General features: G+C 41.7%; 1 protein-coding gene across 1 annotated transcript in view; it reads left to right on the top strand.

Annotated features, from left to right (window-relative positions):
* Positions 1-617: 617 nt before the first annotated feature.
* The window catches only part of LOC106579138 (zinc finger protein 385C), a 153,190-nt gene continuing 128,290 nt past the window's right edge, over positions 618-25,517 (top strand). Inside the window, exon 1 of the mRNA XM_045702571.2 lies at positions 618-714. Within this exon, the coding sequence (XP_045558527.2) occupies positions 666-714 (49 nt within the window). The 5' untranslated portion in view covers positions 618-665. The remainder of the gene's footprint in view (positions 715-25,517) is intronic.

The raw sequence follows: 25,517 nt of genomic DNA on the forward strand, positions 1-25,517 counted from the left end.
TCGGAGTGATACAACATGGTCAACATTTTCCCTTGACCCGCCAGCAGATATATCTTCACAAAGTTACTGTTATTGGCGAGGGGTTAATAATAGAAGTAAACATTGACAGACATTGTTAGCTATGCCTGTAATTATTTAACAACACATTTTTCCTTCAATTGGCCGCCTTACTTTTGTGTGGGATGAAAATGACCACAGATAAACAGAGTTTTTCCTTTGACCGAACTGAGATGGAGACTGTTTATTTAATGTCATAATGTGTTTTGAAGTTGAGTATTGAAATCTTAACATTGCTATTTCTAGATCTTGTAGATCTTGAAATAATGAGCCTCCAAATAGATATAGAGCACCTGTCCTATATAAGCTGTCCACAAATACATGTTACGAATTTTAAGAGTAGGCTAACAAAGTTGTAATATACATTTAAAAATGATCAACAACATACACATACCATGTGTGACCTACATGGGCTCTGAGCAAAATGAATAGTCCCCCCCCTTATAGTTGAATAGATGGAATTGTATCTTGCGTTCACGGGTTCAACCTTGTTATGTTTCGTCTATGAGACCAGGCTAACCCGTGCCGCAGCGCGCGCCCATTAGCGTGGTTATCTTGGCGCTCTCGTGAGACACAGCGGCACACTTCAATCCGCAACCGGTAGAGCAATGTTCGGTACAAACGAACACGGAGCTATTTTGAAACAGTCCAGACCAGGTAGGCGAGCAATATATTAAATACTAAGAAGTGACATACTTTTGCTAACGTATTGCCTATTGTTTTTGTGCATGAAGATAGAGCGCGTCCGTTAGTACATCGACGAGTAGACTAGCCTACCTGTGGTAGATTAGCCGCCGAAATGAATCTAAATCGACTTTTACATTCATGAGGGTTATGATATCGTGTAAAACTAGTTTACCCTTCTCTCTGGATTTTTTGTTTTGTTAAACTGAATAGTCAGAACGGATACAATAGTGAGTCGTGGTTGGTGCGTTATTAATTCTGTCAACTTCAAGTAACGTTATGGTGCAACTATTTTGGTGATAACACAAAGCCTATGTGTCTATAATGCCTCTGTTTTAACATGGTAGTTACACAGGCAGGTTCAGTGGTGGACAAAGTACCTGTCATACTTGGGTAAAAGTAAAGATACCTTAGTAGAACATGACTCAAGTGAAAGTCACCCAGTAAAATACTACTTGAGTAAAAGTCTAAAGGTATTTGGTTTTAAATATACTTACATTTAAAAAGTCAGTGTAATTGCTAAAATATGCTTAAGTATCAAAAGTAAAAGTACAAGTTTAAATTTAAAATTCCTTATATTAAACAAACCAGACTGCACAATTTTCTAATTGACTTTACATAATTTACAAAAAAATACATTTGTGCTTAGTGAGTCCGCCAGGTCAGATGCAGTAGGGATGGATGACCAGGGATGTTCTCTTGATAAGTGCATGAATTGGAAAATGTTCCTGCTCTGCTAAGCATTCAAAATGTAACGAGTACTTTTGGGTGTCAAGGGAAAATGTATGGAGTAAAAAGTACATTATTTTCTTTAGGAATGTAATGAAGTAAAAGTAAAATTTGCACAAAATATAAATAGTAAAGTACAGATACCCTAACAAACTACTTAAGTAGTACTTGAAAGTATTTTCACACCACAGAGCAGGTTATAGGTTAGCTGAGGAATGCTCAACTCTATTCTCAAGGCAGAGTCGAGTTTTGATAACTGATATTTTCTAGTAACAACATTACATTTACATTTTAGTCATTTAGCAGATGCTCAAGAGCGACTTACAGTAGTGAGTGGATACATTTTTGTATTGGCCCTCAGTGGGAATTGATTCCACAACCTTAGCGTTGCAAGCGCCATGCTCTAACAACTGAGCCACAAGTCACCATCAGCCGATTCTTGTAATGTAAATTCTGAAAATGCTTCCCTGTACCTACAGTTGAAGTCGGAAGTTTACATACACCTTAGCCAAATACATTTAAACTCAGTTTTTCACAATTCCTGACATTTAATTCTAGTAAAAATTCCCTGTCTTAGGTCAGTTAGGATCACCACTTCATTTTAAGAATGTGAAATGTCAGAATAATAGTAGAAAGAATGATTTATTTCAGCTTTTATTTATTTTATCACATTTCCAGTGGGTCAGAAGTTTACATACACTCAATTAGTATTTGGTAGCATTGCCTTCAAATTATTTAACTTGGGTCAAACGTTTTGGGTAGCCTCCCACAAGCTTCCCACAGTAAGTTGGGTGAATTTTGGCCCATTCCACCTGACAGAGCTGGTGTAACTGAGTCAGATTTGTAGGCCTCCTTGCTCGCACAAGCTTTTTCAGTTCTGCCCACAAATTGACCCATTTGCGACCAAGCTTTAACTTCCTGACTGATGTCTTGAGATGTTGCTTCAATGTATTTTTTGTACCTGTTTCCTCCAGCATCTTCACAATGTCCTATGTTGTTGTTTTGGGATTGATTTGCACTTTTCGCACCAAAGTACGTTCATCTCTAGGAGACAGAACACGTCTCCATCCTGAGCGGTATGATGGCTGCGTGGTCCCATGGTGTTTGTACAGATGAACGTGGTACCTTCAGGTGTTTGGAAATTGCTCCCAAGGATGAACCAGACTTGTGGAGGTCTACCATTTTTTTTCTGAGGTCTTGGCTGATTTCTTTTGATTTTCCTATGATGTCAAGCAAAGTGGCACTGATTTTGAAGGTAGGCCTTGAAATTCATCCACAGGTACACCTCCTATTGACTCAAATGATGTCAATTAGCCTATCAGAAACTTCTAAAGCCATGACATCATTTTATGGAATTTTACAAGCTGTTTAAAGGCACAGTCAACTTAGTGTATGTACTTTTCTGACCCATTGGAATTGTGATACAGTGAATTATAAGTAAAATAAACAATTGTTGGAAAAATGACTTGTGTCATGCACAAAGTAGATGTCCTAACCGACTTGCCAAAACTATAGTTTGTTTACAAGAAATTTGTGGAGTGGTTGAAAAACTAGTTTTAATGACTCCAACCTAAGTGTATGTAAACTTCTGACTTCAACTGTATGTTTGTTGTGTACAACTGTGGTCCTTCCGCAAGGTGCTGAAATGGACTTTTAATTTAAAAAAAGATTGAATACAACCACCGACTTTTCCCTCATTTGTGCTGCTCAACTCAGCGCGAATGTGCCAATTGAATCTCAGTTTACGTAGATTACATAGTAACACACATTAGGTAAAATTCTGTGGTTGTATTCAATAAAAGATTTTATTAAAAGTTTGAATTTCCACCCCCCACGGAAGGACCACAGTTGTACAGGAAAAACATAGGTACAGGTTAGCGTTTTCAGAATTGACATTTTTACAAGAATCAAATGGTGTCAAGGATTTGCATATAAATCCATATGAGGTGCCAACAGACCACCTCACATAACCTTTTCAGCTGTTTTCACAGAGGCTGCTAGTGGAGAAGACACACAGTCTACAGTGCTACAGAAACACTGCTGAATATTTAATTGAGCTTCCATTTGACAAAAAGCTCACATGAGGCCTATCAGGCCATTCCTCTTGCTTTTCCTTTGCAGAGAGGAGAGCAGAGATAGGGCCATTACAAACTCCATTAGATTCCCCCTCTCCCTGATACCTCAGGTAATGGGCAAGAAAGAACATCTCAGGGAAAAAATTAAGACTTAAGAGAGAAAGGTTTGAGACTGCCCAACGAGCCACTATCACATCGGGAAAATCCCCCCTCTTCCTTTATTTCCATGTACTTAGTATTTGCTTCAGTGCAAGTGTGTAGTCTACCTATTATTTTTTTAAGGAAATAAAATATAGGCTAACGGAAGAATGATTAGAAAGATATACAGCTGTGACATAGTGAATAAAGACATTTAAAAAAAAAAGATTCTTATAGATAATCCCTGAAACTGAAACAGGGACTACCTGGTTTCCTCTTTCTATCTGTGGTTTATTTATTAGAACCTTTTATTTCTTATCCACTTCTTAAGAGCAAGGAAAGTAAAGGATAGGGTTGACTGTGGAACTCAAAAGTCAGATGGTAAGATTAGGGCTAGGCATCATCTCAGCTCCCATCCATTCACTTGTCCTCACTTATTTTACACCCTTCTGACTAAGGAGTTGTTGCATGAAAGTCTAATTACGGGACCTGGCCCTTTAGTGTCATTGAATGCCGTCACTAGCAGTCACATTCCAGTATTTTATCAACATTGATATTTTAGGAGATGCAAACCATTGTTCAGGAGTGGGACACTAATCTGGACGCTTATAAGAAATCCTGCTAACTGCCCAACCCTCTTCCTGGAGATCTACTGTCCTGTAGGTTTTCAGTTCAACCCTAATTTAGCGTATCTGATTCAGCTAGTTAAGGTCTTTTTGAGCAGCTAATTTGTAGAATCAGGTATGTTAAATTAGGGTTGGACTGAAAACCCACAGGACGGTAGATCTCCAGGAAGAGGGTTGGGCAGCCCTGCCTTAGATGAACCATCAAACAGGCAAAGCGTCAATACAGAGATTGAATCCTATTACACCGGCTCTGACGCTTGTCAGATATGGCAGTGCTTGCAAACTATTACGGACTACAAAGGGAAACCCAGCCGCGAGCTGCCCAGTGACACGAGCCTACCAGACGGGCTAAATGCCTTTTATGCTTGCTTCGAGGCAAGCAACACTGAAGCATGCATGAGAGTACCAGCTGTTCCGGATGACTGTGTGATCACGCTCTCTGTAGCCGATGTGAGCAAGATCTTTGAACAGGTCAATACTCACAAGGCCGTGGGGCCAGACGGATTACCAGGACATGTACTCAGAGCATGCGCGGACCAACTGGCAAGTGTCTTCACTGACATTTTCAACCTCTCCCTGACCGAGTCTGTAATACCTTTCTGATTCAGAGGGGTTGGGTTAAATGCGGAAGACACATTTCAGTTGAAGGCATTCAGTTGTACAACTGACTAGGTATCCCCCTTTCCCTTTATGTTTCAAGCAGACCACCATAGTCCCTGTGCCCAAGAAAGCAAAGGTGACCTGCCTAAATGACTACCGCCCTGTAGCACTCATGTCGGTAGCCATGAAATGCTTTGAAAGGCTGGTCATGGCTCACATCTACACCATCATCCCGGAAACCCGAGACCCACTCCAATTCGCATACCACCCCAACAGATCCACAGATGACTCAATCGTGCTCCACACTGCCCTTTACTGCCTGGACAAAAGGAACACGTACGTGAGAATGATGTTTATCGACTACAGTTCAGCGTTCAACACCATAGTGCCCACAAAGCGCATCACTAAGCTAAGGACCCTGGGACTAAACACCTCCCACTGCAATTGGATCCTGGACTTCCTGACGGGCCGCCCCCAGGTGGTAAGGGCAGGTAACAACACATCTACCTCACTGATCCTCAACACGGGGGCCCCTCAGGGGTGCGTAATTAGTCCCCTCCTGTACTCCCTGTTCACCCACGACTGCGTGGCCAAGCACGACTCCAACACCATTATTAAGTTTGCTGACGACACAACAGTGGTAGGCCTGATCACAGACAACGATGAGACAGCCTATAGGGAGGAGGTCAGAGATCTGGCAGTGTGGTGCCAGGACAACAACCTCTCCCTCAACGTGAGCAAGACAAAGGAGCTGATCGTGGACTACAGGAAAAGGAGGGCCGAACGTGCCCCCATTTACATCGACGGGGCTGAAGTGGAGCGGGTCGAGAGTTTCAAGTTCCTTGGTGCCCACATCACCAACAAACTATCATGATCCAAACACAGCAACACAGTCGTGGAGAGGGAACGACAACGCATTTCCCCCCTCAGGAGACTGAAAAGATTTTGCATGGGTCCCCAGATCCTCAAAAAGTTCTACAGCTGCAACATCGAGAGCATCCTGGCCGGTTGCATCACCGCCTGGTATGGCAACTGCTCGGCTTCCGGCCGTAAGGCGCTACAGAGGGTAGTGCGTAAGGCCCAGTACATCACTGGGGCCAAACTTCCTGCCATCCAGGATCTATATATTTAAAAAATATATTTTAACCTTTATTTAACTAGGCAAGTCAGTTAAGAACAAATTCTTATTTTCAATGACGGCCTAGGAACACCTGCCTTGTTTAGGGGCAGAACGACAGATTTTTACCTTGTCAGCTCGGGGATTCAATCTTGCAACCTTTCGGTTACCAGTCCAACGCTCTAACCACTAGGCTACCTGCCGCCCCCCATATACCAGGTGGTGTCTGAGGAATGCCCAAAACAATTGTCAAAGACTCCAGTCACCCAAGTCATAGAGTGTTCTCGCTGCTTCCGCCTGGTAAGCGGTACCCGGAGCGCCAAGTCTAGGTCCAAAAGGCTCCTTAACAGCTTCTACCCCCAAGCCATAAAACTGCTGAACAATTAATCAAATGGCCAGAATAATAGTGAAGACATCAAAACTATGAAATAACATATATGGAATCATGTAGTAACCAAAAAATTGTTAAATAAATCTAAATATATTTTATATTTTTCAATGTAGCCACCCTTTGCCTTGATGACAGCTTTGCACACTCTTGTCATTCTCTCAACCAGCTTCATGAGGTAGTAACCTGGAATGCATTTCAATTAACATGTGTGCCTTCTTAAAAGTTAATTTGTGGAATTTCTTTCCTTCTTAATGCGTTTTAGCCAATCAGTTGTGTTGTGACAAGGTAGGGGTGGTATACAGAATAAAGCCCTATTTGGTAAAAGACCATGTCCATATTATGGCAAGAACAGTGCAAATAAGCGAAGAGAAACGACAGTCCATCATTACTTTAACCTCTATGGGCTAGGTGGGACGCTAGCGTGCCACCCGTGGTGCACTCCATCAACAGCAGGTGCATTTCAAGAGCGGCAAATTTGAATCCAAATAAATGTCAAAATTCAAATTTTTCAAACATACAACTATTTTACACCCTTTGAAAGATAAACATCTCCTTAATCTAACCACGTTTTACGATTTCAAAAAGGTTTTACGGCGAAAGCATAAATTTAGAGTATGTTAGGACAGTACATTTACAAGAGTTGTGTGTAATGTTTTGTCAATTCAAAGACAGGGTCACCAAAACCATAAAACCAGCTAAAATGATGCACTAACCTTTTACAATCTCCATCAGATGACACTCCTAGGACATTATGTTAGACAATGCATGCATTTTTAGTTCTATCAAGTTCATATTTATATCCAAAAACAGCGTTTTACTATGGCATTGATGTTGAGGAAATCGTTTCCCTCCAATAACCGGCAGTCAAGTCAGCACCACAAATTAAATAATTAAAATTAGAAAACATTGGTAAAATATTATATTGTCATTTAAAGAATTATAGATTTACATCTCTTGAACGCAATCAACTTGCCAGATTTAAAAATAACCTTACTGGGAAATCACACTTTGCAATAATCTGAGCACTGCGCCCAGAAAAATACGCGTTGCGATACAGACTAGACGTCATGTTGGGGAGATCTAAAATCGAAAATACTATGTAAATAATCCATTACCTTTGATTCTCTTCATCAGATGTCACTTCCAGGTATCACAGGTCCATAACGAATGTAGTTTTGTTCAAAAAAGCTCATCATTTATGTCCAAAAATCTCCGTCTTGTTAGCACATGATCTAAGCCAGCCGGACTTCTCGTCATGAACGAGGGGAAAAAATATATTTACGTTCGTTCAAACATGTCAAACGTTGTATAGCATAAATCATTAGGGCCTTTTTTAACCAGAACATGAATAATATTCAAGGTGGACGAATGCATTCTCTTTTATAACGTATTGGAACGAGGGTACCCAACATGAACTCGCGCGCCAGGTGTCTAATGGGCCATCATCGTTCCATGGCTCTTGTTCGGTCAGATCTCCCTCCAGAAGACTCAAAACACTTTGTAAAGGCTGGTGACATCTAGTGGAAGCAATAGGAATTGCCAAAATATTCCTCAGCCCCTGTGTTTTTCAATGGGATAGGTTTAAAGGTAATACAACACATCAGGTATCCACTTCCTGTCAGAAAATGTGTCAGGGTTTTGCCTGCCAAATGAGTTCTGTTATACTCACAGACACCATTCAAACAGTTTTAGAAAATGTAGGGTGTTTTCTATCCATATGTAATAAGTATATGCATATTCTAGTTACTGGGTAGGAGTGGTAACCAGATTAAATCGGGTATGTTTTTTTTATCCAGCCGTGTCAATACTGCCCCCTAGCCCTAACAGGTTAAGATATGAAGGTCAGTCAATATGGAAAATTTCAAGAACTTGCAGTGCAGTCACAAAAACCATGAAGTGGTATGATGAAACTGGCTCTCATGAGGACCGCCAAAGGAAAGGAAGACCCAGACTTACTTCTGCTGCAGAGGATAACTTCATTAGAGTTACCAGCCTCAGAAATTGCAGCCCAAATAAATGCTTCACAGAGTTCAAGTAACACACATCTCAACATCAATTGTTCAGAGGAGACTGCATGAATCAGCCCTTCATGGTCGAATTGCTGCAAAGAAACCACTTCTGAAGGACACCAATAAAAAGAAGAGACTTGCTTGGGCCAAGAACACAAGCAATGGACATTAGACCGGTGGAAATCTGTCCTTTGGTCTGGAGTCCAAATTAGAGATTTTTAGTTCCAACCACCGTGTCTTTGTGAGACGCGGTGTGGGTGAACGGATGATCTCCGCATGTGTATTTCCCACCATAAAGCATGGAGGAGGAGGTGTTATGGTGTGGTTGGTGCTTTCCTAGTGTCACTGTCTGTGATTTATTTAGAATTCAAGGCACACTTAACCAGTATGCCTACCACAGCATTCTGCAGCGAAACGCCATCCCATCTGGTTTGAGCTTAGTGGGACTGTCATTTTTTTCTTCAACATAACAATGACCCTACACACCTCAAGGCTGTGTAAGGGCTATTTGACCAAGAAGGAGAGTGATGGAGTGCTGCATCAGATGACCTGGCCTCTTCAATTCCCTGATATAAACCAAATTGAGATGGTTTGGGAAGAGTTGGACCGCAGAGTGAAGGAAAAGCAGCCAACAAGTGTTCAGCATATGTGGGAACTCCTTCAACACTGTTGGAAATTCCAGGTGAAGCTGGTTGAGAGAATGCCAAGAGTGTGCAAAGCTGTCATCAAGGCAAAGGGTGGCTATTTGAGGAATCTCAAATATAAAATACACTTTTTTGGTTACTACATGATTCCATATGTGTTATTTCATAGTTTTGAAGTCATCACTATTATTCTACAATGTAGAAAATAGTAAAAATAAAGAAAAACCTTTGAGTGAGTAGGTGTTCTAAAACTTTTGACCGGTAGTATACATGTACAAATTACCTCTACTAACCTCATTACTGAGAGTGTTGCCATGGCACACAAAACTGCAACTCAAGCCAAGTGCAGCGTCTCCACTCATCAAATAAGATAAAATATAATCTTCATTATCTTCATCTTCCCTTGTCCCCTACAAATGACCTTGGTCTGATACACCCTCCATACCCCAGCAGGGCTTTAAAATCTAAATCGTATCAAACCGTTCCAGCAGTGGTGTGTGTCCTTCCTTGCTATTTGTGGAAGAGTTTCCAGCAGCAGAACCAGGCTATCATTCTCACCAAGCTGTCTCTCATCAGGTCCTTCCCCTGCCACCCACCCACTCCCTCGGGTGACACCATCATTTTCACCTGCCATTCGGTTGCCAGATTGAAAGTGGTGTTCGAACCTCCATTACCCCAGTGTACTACGTGTGTGTCTCTACTGGGCTTTAGATGTGAAGGCAGCTGGGTCATCTCTCTCCTGTGTCTTTCTATGCTTGAAAGGAGAGAGATAGACCCAGCACTCGTTCTGCTCTCCTACATGACCCTGCATATCCTTCATTCTACAGCTTGGCTTCTCCTCCTGTCTTAGAAGCGTGTTCTTTCAGGCTGGATTGAGCTCAATGTGGAAAAACCATCAGCTGTGAAATTGAGAATAATCACGTGGAACGGGATTTGTGTGGAGCAGCTCTAGCTGGAGTCTTCAATATCATTTGACTCATGGCAGCACTGATGATGGACTCAGCCCAGGAGCTCCACAATCCAAAAAATAATGTTTTTGAAAATGTCACCATGTTTCTCTCGTATTATTAACCAGTAGATAGGCTAGGTTTTGCTTTTTTGGTATCAAATCTGACCATTCTGACTTATGACGATGCCAAGGAAAGCTCTTCATAACTTAGACGTATTTATATATGTTTTGTTGATCTTAGAATGCCTCATTGTTTACCTTTCTAACATAGTATGTTACACATTAAGTCATTGAGTCTACGAAATGCGTATGTTCACCGTGCTCCCTGATGGTGATGGCTGAGAGGGCGTCTGCTCTGCATACACTCAAGTTATCCCATGATGCTTTGCGTTTCCCAGTCAAAGCTCTAGAGGGCATGATGTCGCTGTGGAATGAGGTGACGGGGGGGGGGGGGGGGGTGGACTTGGGCACAGATGGGGGCACCACCTGTCCTGTGTAAGGGCCTAAATCCTACATTTGTCAGGGCTACTCACCACGACCGGTGCCCCATGGCGAGTGCCCCTTCAGACGGATCTCGTGTCAGACAGTTACACTGCCCATCTTTAACTCAGTGGGAACTGGTAGTCCAGCGGATAAAAGCCCAAAACTGTTGTGCACTTGTGCACTTTCGCATAAAATCATGAAACTTGGTACACTCATGCTATATTTAGGAACATTTTCATGTTTTCTCATGTACCATTAGCTATCAAGTATTGGGGAAAATGCTTAAACAGTCACTAGCCTAATACTGGGAGGTATGGTATGGTCCTTCTGGTCAACAGTTCTAAATTGTGTGCCAGTGAATCATATCAATCAGGATGGTAGTTGTGTGACTAAACTGATGACATAAGCCTGAAGATTTAGCCTAACAACGGTAGGGTTTTTGTCTAACTTTCATGACTCTGACTCTGTCCCTTGCCAGCTTGTTTTGGAAGACTCACGAAAGAATGCTTTTCTACAACTTTCCCTCATACGCAGTCTCTCTTTTGATCGACACTTTCAGATTCAGGCTTAAACCACCCATCAGAGAGAGTGAGGGGTTGAGTGAAATAAATGTCTTTGGCGGTGATTAAAAGTCAGAAGACAGCCAATCTGTCCCAGTCCCTGTGTAATTCTTCCTTTCAACTGATAACCATGACCTCTCCATGACTGCTCTGGAGTGAAGAGAGAGCCGGGCAAAGCATCCCCCCACCCCAACCACACAGCTCTCTGTAAATCTCCAACAAACTGTAATATCTCAAGCTGAAGAAAGAAAAACACGTATTTAAGGCTCTGTTGAGATGTGACAATTGGCAGGGAAAGATCAATATGGGTGAAATGACAAATTGGCCAATGCTGGGCTGTGATTTAGCCTACTCTGCAGAGAAACTATAGTTCATTGGTCCTAAGCTGGGTCTACAGTCTACATGTTGGCTAGTTGATTAAAAAGGGTTCCTTTATCTCCCTTATTCACCTCTGATATACTGAACATCTCTGTAAATGAGTTTCCTTTAAAAGGTCAGAGTGATTTTCTTGCTAGTGGAACACATGTGGAATAACTAGGCTTGCCCTCAAGAAAATACCATCTCTGTGTTAGGCCATATAAAATGTTTTAATATGTGCAGTCTGTCAATATGTTTGATTTTAGTACGAGTTATTGCTTAGTATTGACCAAGTTATTTCAAACAAAAAGAACGCTAACCCCGATAACACTGTCTGAAGACGGTTTCATCCGAAGATGATTCGCTATCTTTCCATTTAAAGGTCAGAGAGACCTTTACTGGCAGATTTGATAATGTGATGATTGATATTGTGCCTATTAACATGACATTCACAACAATACTGTATAGCCTACACACATACACTATATATACAAAAGTATGTGGACATCCCTACAAATGAGTGGATGTGGCTATATCAGACACGCTCGTTGCTGACAGGTGTATAAAATCGAGTACAAAGCCATGCAATCTCCATAGACAAACATTGACAGTGGAATGGCCTTATTGAAGAGCTCAGTGACTTTCAACGTAGCACCGTCATAGGATGCCACTTTTCCAACAAGTCAGTTCGTCAAATTTCTGCACTGCTAGAGCTGCCCTGGTCAACTGTCAGTGCTGTTATTGTGAAGTGGAAACGTCTAGGAGCAACAACGGCTCAGCCGCGAAGTGATAGGCCACACTAGCTCACAGAACGGGACCGTCGAGTGCTGAAGCACGTAGCGAGTAAAAATCGGCTGTCCTCGGTTGTAACACTCACTACTAAGTTCCAAATTCGGCTGGAGTAGTCTAAAGCTCGCCACCATTGGATTCTGGAGCAGTGGAAATGTGTTCTCTGGAGTGATGAATCACTCTTCACCATCTGGCAGTCCGACGAATCTGGATTTGGTGGATGACAGGAGAACGCTACCTGCCTGGATGCATAGTGCCAACTGTAAAGTTTGGTGAAGGAGGAATAATGAGACCCATCAGTACCATAGCTGTTATTGCTAAGCAGGACCTCCGTATGTAATAGCAGAGCCCAGGCCCCAGAAGTCCACATTATCTTCCCACTGTGTACACATACAGAGAGCCTTCTGTGTTTGAGTCTTCTGGAAACACCTATTTTAACCACACCCTATGAGGTCGCGTCTCAAATAGGCAAAGGGTAATAGGTATAGCTGTAGTTTGACCGGCTTGACTGCTTTGCCCCGACCCCTACAGTAGTAACAGATAAAACTACAGATTGTTTAAAGTGCATGTTGGTGGGATACAGAACACGACTTCCATATCCCCTCAGGTGGATGGTGGGCACAGGTTCAGCACAGCAGGCAGATGGATGGGTAGTAAAGCGGGGTGGGACTTTACCTACCCTCAGGAGGACTGCTAGCCTGACAACCCATCCAATTCCTTCTGGCTAAACGCCATGCCCACTAGCGTTTCTTCTCCATGATGAGTCTGGATTTGCTTTCCTCCCTGACTCCTGTAGAATGCAAACACATTCTGACCATTCTGATTGGTCCCAGAAGCCGATGGGTTGGGCCAGAGCCGGACTACATGACGACATTATCAATATTTGATACTCCGATTGGTTAGAGATGATTCAATCACTGATGAATTCGTTTTGTACAACGGGATCTGTATCTATTTCATAATTATTTTACCAACATTTTCACAAGATTCTCATTACCATAACAGAGTTGGAAATCTCAAAAATGTATAAACAAATCAATATTTCTATATTTTCTTTTACATTGCTCCCCTAATGAAAAGGCCTGAGTTAAACATAACACTTTCAAGTTTTGTTATACAATTATTATAAAATGGGGTAAATGGGGTGTTTGAGAATAAAAACCTAATTCTGAAGGCATATAAGCAAATAAATTAACTTAACTTGTGCTCATCTAAGGACTACTCCTCTAGATAATGCATCATGGGTGAATACAACTTTATTTAAAAGCTGATTGGAGTTTTTACAGGAACTTGAAAAAGTGTTACAGTAATATCCACAGACACTGTGTTTGTACATAATAAATATTATAGATTAATGTAAACTTGAACTAGTATACAATTTGTATGATTTAAGGACAAACTACAGCAACATATTTTGTGTTTTATTCAAATAAGTTAGGTTTTTCAATAAAATATGTATATAAAATGACCCAAGAGAATTTGGGGTGAAAATGTACTAAATTCTGGAGAAAATGTCAAATGTATTTAAAATAGTGATGCACCGATATTACATTTTTGGCCGATACAGATATCCAATATTTTCCTTGCCAAAAAACCTGATACCGATAACCGATATTTAAAATGTTAGCGGCCTTTTAAGCATTCTACTACAGTTAAATAGTTAACACACACACATAGACACAGCGATCTAAGGCACTGCATCTCAGTGCAAGAGGCGTTACCACAGTCCCTGTTTCGATTCCAGGCTGTATCACATCCAGCCGTGATTGGGAGTCCCATAGGGCGGCGCACAATTGGCCCAGCGTCGTCCGGATTTGGCCGGGGTAGGTCGTCATTGTAAATAACAATTTGCTCTTAACTGACTGATAAGCTTATTTCTCGAGTCAGTTGTTCGAATGAAGCTAGCTAGTGTGTTCATGTTTCCAAGTTGCCATTGAAATGGCAGCAGCGGTATGACAACCAGCATATTCATGAGCATGCAATGCGACTTTCCTCAGTACGAAATCTTCGACGACCCACTGTGCTTGTTAGACTCAGCATACTCATGGGGCTGATATCACTGGTCCAAATGTCAGTCGTGAAGCTAATAACAGTGACACTATTGCACTGTGTAACTCCAGTAGGGGAACATCTGAAAAATAGCGCACTTAGTAGTGTGTACCGGTGCTCGACCAGTCTGCGAAAGCCAACATCACCCACGATAGAGAACGGTTGATTGTCAAGGGCAATGAATTCCATTATCTTGGCGTTAATGGATTTCGCCTTTCAGTTGAAATGTTCTTACTCTTTCAAATGACTGCTCGACTTGTTGACTGCTCGATCCACACAGCAGACATGGTGGGCTAGGTTAGGAATGCTGAGTTGCACGTGTAGCACAAAATTTTACGTGGCGTCATTACGTCATGTACCTACGTTATATAGGTATGCACATCAGCTTTGACATCGGTTTTGCACTTCGCCATTAAACTAGACACCGGGCCGATACCGATGTTGGCATTTTTAGCTAATATTGTCAGATTCCGATATGGTCACCGATATATCGTGCATCCCTAATTTAAAATAAGAAACTTTCCCAAAAACTAGATATCTTCGTCCTCCGAATGATAGTTGAGGGTTCGCACAAGGTGCTTGAGGTGCTCAAAATACTTGAATTTGGAAACCTTGAAATCTGAAATTTTCTCAAGTTGGTACTTTAAAAGTACTTGAATTAAAACGGGAGGAGAAGCAAAAGTCATCAAATATGTTAATATGAAAAATATTTGAAAAATATATTGGTCTTGCGAATTAATTTCTAGGCAGACTACCAAGTTTTATTTCCTCACTTGTTTCTCGTTCTGGTTGCCAGGCGAGCTCGCTCATTACACCCACACTGCCACTCAGCCAGGCAGGTACAGAAGTGACTGATTAGGCGTCGCCAAACGTTACATCGATAGCTAAAAGGCCGGGCACATGTAGATTCGATCCTGCTTGGCAGGATATTGATGTTTATGAATGGGTTTTGCCAGAACCAGCCAGGGATGTAATGGAGGGTAAATGCAGCTTTTTATTGGTGAAATACCGTTTACTCAACCTTTTTATTTTGTTAATGATCATTTACTCACTTATTATTGCATTGATCAATGCTCAGAAGGCTTCTTGATCTGAGTTCTAATCGCGCATACCTCTGCAAACGAGTAGAATCATGAATGATTCATGTATACTCGCTATGTTCGCCTGTTTCCCCCCAGATTTGCCGCGTTATTAGCGCATTCATTCACCACTTTGTCCAATGGGAAACAAACTACCTCAGCCCAGACCTACAGTGGCAAGTAGCAGAGAGACGCCACTGACAGTGAGAGTTCTTTTAACATCCCTCGACTCCTGCAGTGTCAACAGACATCCCCCAAACAAACTCCCTCTGACACTCGGAGAATGAGTGTACAATTGGTAAATATCAAATCAAATCAAATCAAATTTATTTTTATATAGCCCTTCGTACATCAGCTGATATTCTCAAAGTGCTGTACAGAAACCCAGCCCAAAACCCCAAACAGCAAGCAAAGCATGTGAAAGAAGCACGGTGGCTAGGAAAAACTCCCTAGGAAAAACTCCCTAGAAAGGCCAAAAACCTAGGAAGAAACCTAGAGAGGAACCAGGCTATGAGGGGTGGCCAGTCCTCTTCTGGCTGTGCAGGGTGGATATTAAAACAGAACATGGTCAAAATGTTAAAATGTTAAAATGTTCATAAATGACCAGCATGGTCAAATAATAATAATCATAGTAGTTGTCGAGGGTGCAACAAGCACGTCCGGTGAACAGGTCAGGGTTCCATAGCCGCAGGCAGAACAGTTGAAACTGGAGCAGCAGCACGGCCAGGTGGACTGGGGACAGCAAGGAGTCATCATACCAGGTAGTCCTGAGGCATGGTCCTAGGGCTCAGGTCCTCCGAGAGAAAGACAGAAAGAGAGAAAGAGAGAATTAGAGAGAGCATATTTAAATACACACAGGACACCGGATAAGACAAGAGAAATACTCCAGATGTAACAGACTGACCCTAGCCCCCCGACACATAAACTACTGCAGCATAAATACTGGAGGCTGAGACAGGAGGGATCAGAAGACACTGTGGCCCCATCCGATGATACCCCCGGACAGGGCCAAACAGGCAGGATATAACCCCACCCACTTTGCCAAAGCACAGCCCCCACACCACTAGAGGGATGTCTCCAACCACCAACTTACCGTCCTAAGACAAGGCCGAGTATAGCCCACAACGATCTCCGCCATGGCACAACCCAAGGGGGGGGGGGGGGGGGGGGGCGCCAACCCAGACAGGAAGACCACGTCAGTGACTCAACCCACTCAAGTGACGCACCCCTCCCATGGACGGCATGGAAGAACACCAGTAGGCCAGTGACTCAGCCTCTGTAAAAGGGTTAGAGGCAGAGAATCCCAGTGGAAAGAGGGGAACCGGCAAGGCAGAGACAGCAAGGGCGGTTCGTTGCTCCAGCCTTTCCGTTCACCTTCACACTCCTGGGCCAGACTATACTTAATCATAGGACCTACTGAAGAGATAAGTCTTCAGTAAAGACTTAAAGGTTGAGACTGAGTCTGCGTCTCTCACATTGGTAGGCAGACCATTCCATAAAAATGGAGCTCTATAGGAGAAAGCCCTACCTCCAGCCGTTTGCTTAGAAATTCTAGGGACAATTAGGAGGCCTGCGTCTTGTGACCGTAGCGTACGTGTAGGTATGTACGGCAGGACCAAATCGGAAAGATAGGTAGGAGCAAGCCCATGTAATGCTTTGTAGGTTAGCAGTAAAACCTTGAAATCAGCCCTTGCCTTAACAGGAAGCCAGTGTAGGGAGGCTAACACTGGAGTAATATGATCAAATTTTTTGGTTCTAGTCAGGATTCTAGCAGCCGTATTTAGCACTAACTGAAGTTTATTTAGTGCTTTATCCGGGTAGCCGGAAAGTAGAGCATTGCAGTAGTCCAGCCTAGAAGTAACAAAAGCATGGATTAATTTTTCTGCGTCATTTTTGGACAGAAAATTTCTGATTTTTGCAATGTTACGTAGATGGAAAAAATAGTAGCTGATATTTCAGCCAGATGTCTAGCTAGCTAGGTAGCTCAATGGCTCTGGCTATTAGCTAGGTAGCTAGCTATAACTATCTGACTAGAAGGATGAAGTTAGAAGCTAACATTGAACGGAGCCTGACCTCAGCAGGAGCAATTGACTGAAATTAAGCTAACTATAATCAAAATATGGGCTACTGTAAGTTCTCATAACAAAATACATTTTCTTTATAGAGAGTAGTGAGACAGACAGTGGTGAGTCAGGCTGCAATGAAGGAGGCAAAAGAGATACACAGAGAGGAAGCATTGAAGCAAGCAGGGAGAGAGGTTAGTAGTACAGTGGTTCCCAAACATGGGGTCCTGGACCCATGTGGGGTCCCCTAATATTTAAATAAGGTACCCCGATAGAGTTTTTAATCTTTTCAAACACATTAATAACTTGGTTCTCTTCAAATGGGTATAGAATACACCATTTAAGAGTCAACTAAGGGCCTTTTACACTGTCAGAATTCACGTTCATGTCATTATGTGTTGGATCAGCCTGTGGGACCTACAATTGAGTGAAATATAGTATAAAGACAATTTAAATATAAAGACAACTTAATATTATGTACACTGAACAAAAATATACAGTTGAAGTTGGAAGTTTACGTACACCTTAGCCAAATACATTTAAACTCAGTTTTTCACAATTCCTGACATTGAATCCTAGTAAAAATTCCCTGTTTTAGGTTAGTTAGGATCACCACTTTATTTTAAGAATGTGAAATGTCAGAATAATAGTTGAGAGAATGATTTATTTCAGCTTTTATTTCTTTCATCACATTCCCAGTGGGTCAGAAGTTTACATACACTCAATTAGTATTTGATAGCATTGCCTTTAAATTGTTTAACTTGGGTCAAACATTTTGGGTAGCCTTCCACAAGCTTCCCACAATAAGTTGGGTGAATTTTGGCCCATTCCTCCTGACAGAGCTGGTGTAACTGAGTTAGGTTTGTAGGCCTCCTTGCTTGCACACGCTTTTTCAGTTCTGACCACAAATTTTCTATGGGACTGAGGTCAGGACTTTGTGATGGCCACTCCAATAGCTTGACTTTGTTGTCCTTAAGCCATTTTTCCACAACTTTGGAAGTATGCTTGGGTTCATTGTCCATTCGGAAGACCCATTTGCGACCAAGCTTTAACCTCTCTTGGGCAGGTGGGACGCTAGCACGGTTCACACTATTCAACAGCCATTGAAAAATCAGAGCGCCAAATTCAAATCAACAAAATGTCATAATTCAAAGTTCTCAAACACATGACTATTTTACACCATTTTAAAGGTACACTTCTCCTTAATGTAACCACGTCCGATTTCAAAAAGGCTTTACGGTGAAAGCATAAAGTTAGATTATGTTAGGACAGGTACAACACAAGAAAAAACACACAGCCATTTTCCAAGCAGGAGAGGGGTCACAAATACCAGAAATTCAGCTAAAATTATGCACTATCCTTTGACGATCTTCATCAGATGACACTCCTAGGACTCAATGTTAGACAATAAATGTATGTTTTGTTCGATAAAGTTCATATTTATATCCAAAAACAGCATTTTACATTGGCGCGTGATGTTCAGAAAATATTTTGCCTCCAATACTGCCGGTGAATCAGCACAATTTACAAAAATACTCATCATAAACGTTGATAAAATATTAAACTGTTATTCAAAGAATTTTAGATAACCATCTCCTTTATGCAACCACTGTGACAGATTTCAAAAAAGCTTCACGGGGAAAGCACACTTTGCAATAATCTGAGGACGGCGCTCAGAAACATACACTAGGCAATACAGATACCCGCCATTTTGGAGTCATCTAAAATCATAAATAGCATTAGAGATATTCACTCACCTTTGATGATCTTCATCAGAAGGCCCTTCCAGGAATCCCAGGTCCACAATAACTATTGTTTTGTTCGATAAAGTCCATAATTTATGTCCAAATACCTCATTGTTGTTTGCGCGTTCAGTAAGCTACTCCAAATGTAGGAAGCGCGCCCAAAATTTCACAACGAAAAGTAAAAAAAAAAAGTTATATTTACGTTCGTTGAAACATGTCAAACGTTATATAGCATCAATCTTTAGGGCCTTTTTAACATAGAACTACAATAATATTCCAACCAGACGATTCAAATGTCTTGAAAAACGTTTTGGAACACAGCTACCTCATCTTGTGAATGCGCGCCAATGAACTCATGTCCTTCCCTGAGTCACCAACTCCCCGGCCTTCTTGTTCGCTCTCTGTTCACTGCAAAAGCCTGAAACTAGGTTCTAAAGACTGTTGACATCTAGTGGAAGCCTTAGGAAGTGCAAAATGAACCCTAAGTCACTGTGTGTTGGATAGGCAATGACTTGAAAAGACTACAAGCTCCAGATTTCCCACTTCCTGGTTAGATTTTTCTCAGGTTTTTTCCTGCCGTATGAGTTCTATTATACTCACAGACATCATTCAAACAGTTTTAGAAACTTCAGAGTGTTTTCTATCCAAATCTACTAATAATATGCATATTCTAGTTCCTGGGCCCGAGTAGTAGGCCGTTTAATTTGGGTACGTTTTTCATCCGGCCGTGAAAATACTGCCCCCTACCCAAGAGAGGTTAACCTGTTGGGGATAGGGGGCAGTATTTGCACGGCCGGATAAAAAACGTACCCGATTTAATCTGGTTACTACTCCTGCCCAGTAACTAGAATATGCATATAATTGTTTGATTTGGATAGAAAACACCCTAAAGTTTCTAAAACTGTTTGAATGGTGTCTGTGAGTATAACAGAACTCATTTGGCAGGCCAAAACCTGAGAAGATTCCAAACAGGAAGCGCTCTCTCTGACCATTTCATGGCCTTCTTGATCATCTCTAACCAAAACAGGGGATCTCTGGCATAACGTGACATTTTCTAACGCTCCCATAGGCTCTCAGAAGGCGCCAGAACGATGAATGGTGGCTTTGCAGGCCATGGCTGAAAAACATTAGCGCATTTAGATAGTGGTCGATCTGAGGACAATGAGACTGGAGGCGCGTGCACGAGCCGACACCATGTTTACTTTCTCTCTCTTTGAACGAAAACAACGACTCCCGGTCGGAATATTATCGCTTTTTTACGAGAAAAATCGCATAAAAATTGATTTTAAACAGCGTTTGACATGCTTCGAAGTACGGTAATGGAATATTTTGAAATTGTTTGTCACGAAACGCGTCGGGCGCGTCACCCTTCTTTACCCTTCGGATAGTGTCTTGAACGCACTAACAAAACGCCGCTATTTGGATATAACTATGGATTATTTGGAACCAAACCAACATTTGTTATTGAAGTAGAAGTCCTGGGAGTGCATTCTGACGAAGAACAGCAAAGGTAATCAAACTTTTCTAATAGTAAATCGGAGTTTGGTGAGTACCACACTTGGTGGGTGTCAAAATAGCTAGCCTGTGATGGCCGGGCTATCTACTCAGAATATTGCAAAATGTGCTTTCACCGAAAAGCGGACATAGCGAGTGCATAAAGGAGTTCTGTATCTATAATTCGTAAAATAATTGTTATGTTTTTTGTGAACGTTTATCGTGAGTAATTTAGTAAATTCACCGGAACTGTTCGGTGGGAATGCTAGTCACATGCTAGTCACATGCTAATGTAAAAAGCTGGTTTTTGATATAAATATGAACTTGATTGAACAAAACATGCATGTATTGTATAACATAATGTCCTAGGATTGTCATCTGATGAAGATCATCAAAGGTTAGTGCTGCATTTAGCTGTGGTTTGGGTTTATGTGACATTATATGCTAGCTTGAAAAATGGGTGTCTGATTATTTCTGGCTGGGTACTCTGCTGACATAATCTAATGTTTTGCTTTCGTTGTAAAGACTTTTTGAAATCGGACAGTGTGGTTAGATTAACCTGTTAGGGCTAGGGGGCAGCATTGACACGGCTGGATAAAAAACATACCCGATTTAATCTGGTTACCACTCCTACTCAGTAACTAGAATATGCATATACTTATTACATATGGATAGAAAACACCCTAAATTTTCTAAAACTGTTTGAATGGTGTCTGTGAGTATAACAGAACTCAAATGGCAGGTCAAAACCTGAGAGATTCCTTTACAGGAAGTGGCCTGTCTGACCATTTCTGGAACTTCTTTGCCATCTCTATCATTTACTAAGGATCTCTGCTCTAACGTGACACTTCCCACGTCGTCCATAGGCTCTCAGAGCCCGGGAAAAAAGAGAATGTCGTCATTCCAGCCCCAGGCTGAAACACATTATCGCCTTTCTCAAGTGGCCCATCAAGAGACACTAGCTTATGCGCGTGACCCCGACCGCCCCCGCCTTTGGGATTTTTTCCTCTGTTTGCCGAAAAGGAGATTCCCTGTCGGAATATTATCGCTTTTCTACGAGAAAAATGACGTAAAAATTGATTTTAAACAGCGGTTGACATGCTTCGACGTACGGCAATGGAATACTTTGAATTTTATTGTCAGGAATTGCGCCAAGCGCGCGACACTTCTTTACTATTTCGGATAGTGTCTGGAATGCACGAACAAAACGCCGCTATTCGGATATAACGATGGATTATTTTGGACCAAACCAACATTTGTTATTGAAGTAGACGTCCTGGGTGTGCATTCTGACGAAGACAACAAAAGGTAATGACATTTTTATAATAGTAAATATGATTATGGTGAGTGCTAAACTTGCCGGGTGTCTAAATAGCGAGCCCGTGATGCCTGGGCTATGTACTTAGAATATTGCAAAATGTGCTTTCACCAAAAAGCTATTTTAAAATCGGACATATCGAGTGCATAGAGGAGGTCTGTATCTATAATTCTTAAAATAATTGTTATGCTTTTTGTGAACGTTTATCGTGAGTAATTTAGTAAAATGTTAGCGAATTCCCCGTAAGTTTGCGGGGGGTATGCTAGTTCTGAACGTCACATGCTAATGTAAAAAGCTGGTTTTTGATATAAATATGAACTTGATTGAACAAAACATGCATGTATTGTATAACATAATGTCCTAGGGTTGTCATCTGATGAAGATCATCAAAGGTGAGTGCTGCATTTAGCTGTCTTCTGGGTTTTGGTGACATTATATGCTGGCTTGAAAAATGGGTGTCTGATTATTTCTGGCTTGGTACTCTGCTGACATAATCTAATGTTTTGCTTTCGTTGTAAAGCCTTTTTGAAATCGGACAGTGTGGTTAGATTAACGAGAGTCTTATCTTTAAATGGCTGTAAAATAGTCATATGTTTGAGAAATTGAAGTAATAGGATTTTGAAGATTTTGAAAATCGCGCCACAGGCTGGCAGTGGCTGTTACGTAGGTGGGACGAATTCGTCCCGCCGGTCCCATAGAGGTTAACGAGAGTCTTGTCTTTAAAATGGTGTAAAATAGTCATATATTTGAGAAATTGAAGTAATAGCATTTCTAAGGTATTTGAATATCGCGCCACGGGATTACACTGGCTGTTGAGTAGGTGGGACGCAAGCGTCCCACTGGCCCAGAGAGGTTAACTTCCTGACTGATGTCTTGAGATGTTGCTTCAATATATCCACATAATTTTCCTCCCTCATGATGCCATCTATTTTGTGAAGTGCACCAGTCTCTCCTGCAGCAAAGCACCCCCACAACATGATGCTGCCAATCCCATGCTTCACGGTTGGGATGGTGTTCTTCGGCTTGCAAGCCCCCACCTTTTTCCTCCAAACATAACGATGGCCAAACAGTTATTTTTTTGTTTCATCAGACCAGAGTACATTTCTCCAAAAATGCAGTCTTTGTCCCCATGTGCAGTTGCAAACCATAGTCTGGCTTTTTTATGGCAGTTTTGGAGCAGTGGCCTCTTCCTTGCTGAGCGGCCTTTCAGGTTATGTCGATATAGGACTTGTTTTACTGTGGATATAGATGATTTAGTACCTGTTTCCTCCAGCATCTTCACCAGGTCTTTTGCTGTTCATGGATTGATTTGCACTTCTCGCACCAAAGAACGTTCATCTCTAGGAGACAGAACGCGTCTCCTTCCTGAGCGGTATGACGACTGCGTGGTCCCATGGTGTTTATACTTGCGTACGATTGTTTGTACAGATGAACGTGGTACCTTCAGGCATTTGGAAATTGCTCCCAAGGATGAACCAGACTTGTGGAGGTCTACAATTGTTTTTCTGAGGTCTTGGCTGATTTCTTTTGATTTTCCCATGATGTCAAGCAAAGAGGCACTGAGTTTGAAGGTAGGCCTTGAAATACATCCACAGGTACACCTCCAATTGACTACAATGATGTCAATTAGCCTATCAGAAGCTTCTAAAGCCATGACATCATTTTCTGGAAACCTAAATGCATGTAAACTTCCGACTTCAACTGTAAATGCAAGATGCAACAATTTCAAAGATTTTACTGAGTTACTGTTCATATAAGGAAATCAGTCAACATCATCAGTCCTGACAACTCATGTATGTAGTAAATAAGTAGTGAAACACGTATTATTGAGTAGGTAATGATGAATAAATAGTAAGTTTGTCATTTTTTTCAAGAGGTTGTGGTGATATACTGTCGGTTGGCGACTTGAAACAATTGCATAATAGGAACTATTACAAATTGATGGGCCTTGAAAATACATTTTAGTGCTTGGAAAAGTACTTGACAGTCCTTGAATTTGACCTGCCAATGTCTGTACAAACCCTGTGGTTTATTTTTGCAGATGCATCATGGTTTTGTAACTAAATTTGCTACAGACCTTTTAAAACTGGTTTCATGAGAATCACCCTGTTGTTCTTCACAGAAATGTGAATGAGGTGGCTTTAGAAGGCACATGTGGTTGGTGCAAGCCACAAACCCACTTGGGCCATTTAAGATTAGGCCTGCAGGTATTTTTGACAGCAGATTTTATTGTATTTTTTTAAAAGAGAAGGAAACTAATAACATATTTCAGACGGTGTTTAGGCGTGGGACACAGGGTATGGCATGACACACATGTATGTCCCTATCCTTTCCACCCCACTGTTTTTTATCAGTCCCTATACGACTTGAACATCCTACGCCAGTGTGTGTGAATGCGTGTGTGTGTATGTGTGTGTTTTTGCGTGGACGAATCAGGACAGAAGGGGGTGGTTTAAAAGACTGTGTCCTCCCAGGTCCAGAGAATATGTTTTTTCCCCTCCCTCTGCAGATCTCTCGCCTACTCTAATACTCGACTGCTGTGTGTGTGTAGTTTTGTCCTGAGGGAAGGATGTGATGTTTTAATCCCTAGTTGAGTCAACCGTCATTTAGATTTAAAAATGAAATGGAGAGGGAGCACCCCCCCATCCACATCAACGGGACAGTAGTGGAGAAGGTGGAAGTTTTAAGTTCCTCGGCGTACACATCACGGACAAACTGAAATGGTCCAACCACACAGACAGCGTGGTGAAGAAGGCGCAACAGTGCCTCTCCAACCTCAGGAGGCTGAAGAAATTTGGCTTGTCATCTAAAACACTCACAAACTTTTAAAGATGCACAATCGAGAGCATCCTGTCGGGCTGTATCACCGCCGGTACGGCAATTACACCGCCCTCAACCGCAAGGCTCTCCAGAGGGTAGAGTGATCTGCACAACACATCACCGGGGGCAAACTACCTGCCCTCCAGGACGTCGACAGCACCCGATGTCACAGGAAGGCCAAAAAGATCATCAAGGACAACAACCACCTGAACCACTGCCTGTTCACCCCGCTATCATCCAGAAGGCGAGGTCAGTACAGGTGCATCAAAGCTAGAGACTGAAAAACAGCTTCTATCTTAATTAAGGCCATTAGACTGTTAAACAGCCATCACTAACATTGAGAGGCTGCTGCCAACATACAGACTCAAATCTCTGGCCACAATAAATTGACTTATTAAAGGTATCACTAGTCACTTTAAACAACAACACTTTAATCATGTTTACATATAGGTATCACTTGTCACTTTACATTATGCCACTTTAATAATGTTTACATATCCTACATTACTCATCTCATATGTATATACTGTATTCTACACCATCTACTGCGTCTTGCCTATGTCGCTCATCCATATATTTATATGTACATATTCTTATTCATCCCTTTACATTTGTGTGTATTTGTGTGTATAAGGTAGTTGTTGGGAATTTGTTAGATTACTTGTTAGATATTACTGCATGGTCAGAACTAGAAGCACAAGCATTTCTCTGCACTCGCATTAACATCTGCTAACAATGTGT

This window comes from Salmo salar, chromosome 19, assembly GCF_965601325.2.
Source record: "Salmo salar chromosome 19, fSalSal1, whole genome shotgun sequence".
Taxonomy (NCBI): domain Eukaryota; kingdom Metazoa; phylum Chordata; class Actinopteri; order Salmoniformes; family Salmonidae; genus Salmo; species Salmo salar.